General features: G+C 25.4%; 1 protein-coding gene across 1 annotated transcript; it reads left to right on the top strand.

The window, feature by feature from the left end:
* Positions 1–528: 528 nt before the first annotated feature.
* Positions 529–2,432, top strand: EIN_051090 (hypothetical protein; the record flags this gene model as incomplete). Its single annotated transcript, XM_004182932.1, has 1 exon — positions 529–2,432. A coding segment is annotated over one exon (1,904 nt), but the record flags the coding sequence as incomplete, so codon positions are not given.

The raw sequence follows: 2,432 nt of genomic DNA, 5'->3' as shown, positions 1-2,432 counted from the left end.
ATAAATTTTATTGTCTAAATAATTTTTTTTAAAAACAAATTATTGAATCTTAAACTAATAATAAATATTTCAACTAAAATTTTTAAAATTTAAATTTTACAATTATGATTTATTTTATGATTAGATAAAAAGAAGTTTTAAACTCGTATTATATTATATTTTATAATAAAATATATTATTTTTGTAATAACATTATTTGTACACACGTTTTTTTTAAATTCAAAATATTTCATTTATTTTCCGAATGTTTAAAAAAAAATCAAAGTAACAAATTGCCACAAATTGGGTTTTAGATAAAAAAATTTACACCATGATTTCACCGAATATATAAAACAATCAATGATTTGTCTATTTTTGAAAATAAAAATAAAATACATGATATGAAAATTTTCAAAAACTACTGAAAAACTAAAAAATTAAATGACAACGAAACTAGAAGAATTTTTTCTTATGAATGTTGTCTTATATATTCACACATTCAAATCTCTATTCACTTTTTCCACTATAAATAGAAAATGCAAACGAGTAATGGAGCGTCTTCAAATCAATCCACTTATTATAGAAAACATTCAAACTTTAAATGATGATTCTGTGTACAATAAGTACTTATACGAGCACTATGCACTTGATATTTTAAAGTTGTTTCCGAACATCCAAACTTTATATTTGCCGTTTTATGAAATGTTTGTTCCCGATAATGTTTTGTCAAAAATAAAATACATAAAATTTCATAATTCGTTAGACCAAAATGACACAATAAAAAACAAAGAATACTTTGTAAATTTTTCAAGATTTCAAATTGTTACAATTGAACATCTCAAAAAATATCAGACATATGTTTTGTACAACAAAAGTTCTTTGAATTTTTTATTAAACAAAATTGAACAATTTTTAAGTCTTTCAGATATAACTATTGTTGTACCAACGATTGATTATGACGTAAATATACCAAATGAGAAAGCAGAACTTTTTCTGCAAATTGTAGACTTTAATATTAACGTTTTTGTTGAGTTGCATACACTAAAAAGGATTAGAATTTTTGTTAGTGATAACGAACAGTTGAAATACTTTGTACCTTTTATTAGTGCATATAGAGGTTTACTTTTAAATTTGCTTTTGTATTTGCCAAATGAAGAGTTTAAAATTGAAGAGAGAGAAATACTTGACAAGCTCAAGCTTCATTTTAAAATAATGATACTAAATGTTAACGACTTTTCTGTGTTTAACAACTGGGATATACCAATTTCTTTACATAATTTTAAAGAGAGTGTTTGTATATATGAAAATGAAACACCAAATTTTTTGTGTTTTGTTGACATGACCAAATTAAAGATTGATGAATTAACTGTTAAAAAGAGTACTTTAATGGATTTGGACCTTTCTAATATAAAAACTAAAAAACTTGTAATTAACAATGACGAAAATGTTAAATTCAACTTAAAAATACCAAACAATTTAAAATATCTTGAATTAAATTCTACTGGTGAAATTACAGTCTTTTGTGACAATATAACAACTGTCGAAGTTACAAAAAGAAAAGAAATAAAATATCTCAAACAAGTCTCAATGACCCACTTTTTTGGCTTAACAAAACATTATGATATGATGTTAAGTGAAAAATGTTATATTCAGTGGATTGAAGAACATCCACTTGATATTGAGAATATACCAAAATTTTATGAGATCAATTCAGACCAACAGAATGTATACAAAATTTTTGTTAATTTAGTAAAAGATCTTGAAGTTCTCGAATTTGACACTAAGTCGTTTTATTACAAAGAAAAATTTGACTTTACAACAACTCCCCAACTCATCACAAATGAAATGAAATTGAAAAATTTGTCTTCATTTGAAATAGTTTCTAAATCTTTTAATTGTGTTGAATTGCCAACTTCGCTAACAAAACTAAAGATAAAAAATCTTTCACACTCGACTTTTGAGTTGGATAATATCAACATCATAACCCTGAAAATGTTTGAATGTAGTAACATCAAAATTTATTTAAACACGACACTTAAAAATTTAAATATTCGAAAAGTTAAAACTGTTGATTTGGAGTGTCGCAGAGGAGTCATTTATCTCACTTTTTTCGACGCGTTGTATTCCAAAGAAATTAGAGGTAAAAACATAATCGTTGACTATTTAATTCCATATAAAGAAACAATTGGTGAACAGGATATAGCCAGAACAGAGAATGTGGTACATTCATTCAATTATATGAAGGGAATGTACTTTGTAAAAGAAACGTTTGATAATTTTAAAAGTGCGTTTTATAATCCAGACCCGAGTGGTAAGCCAATATACCCAGCAAATATATATGGAGATAGAGCGTTTTACAAATGCAAACAAACAAACGTCTCGTTCAAATATATCAAAGAAATTGGCGAATTCTGTTTTGCAGAAAGTCGGTTAAAATGTGAACACGTCATAAG

The sequence above is a fragment of the Entamoeba invadens genome, assembly GCF_000330505.1.
Source record: "Entamoeba invadens IP1 unplaced genomic scaffold scaff_1105074724647, whole genome shotgun sequence".
Lineage (NCBI taxonomy): Eukaryota > Evosea > Mastigamoebida > Endamoebidae > Entamoeba > Entamoeba invadens.
Note: the sequence above shows the minus strand (reverse complement) of the source record. Positions and strands in the feature narration are given on the sequence as shown.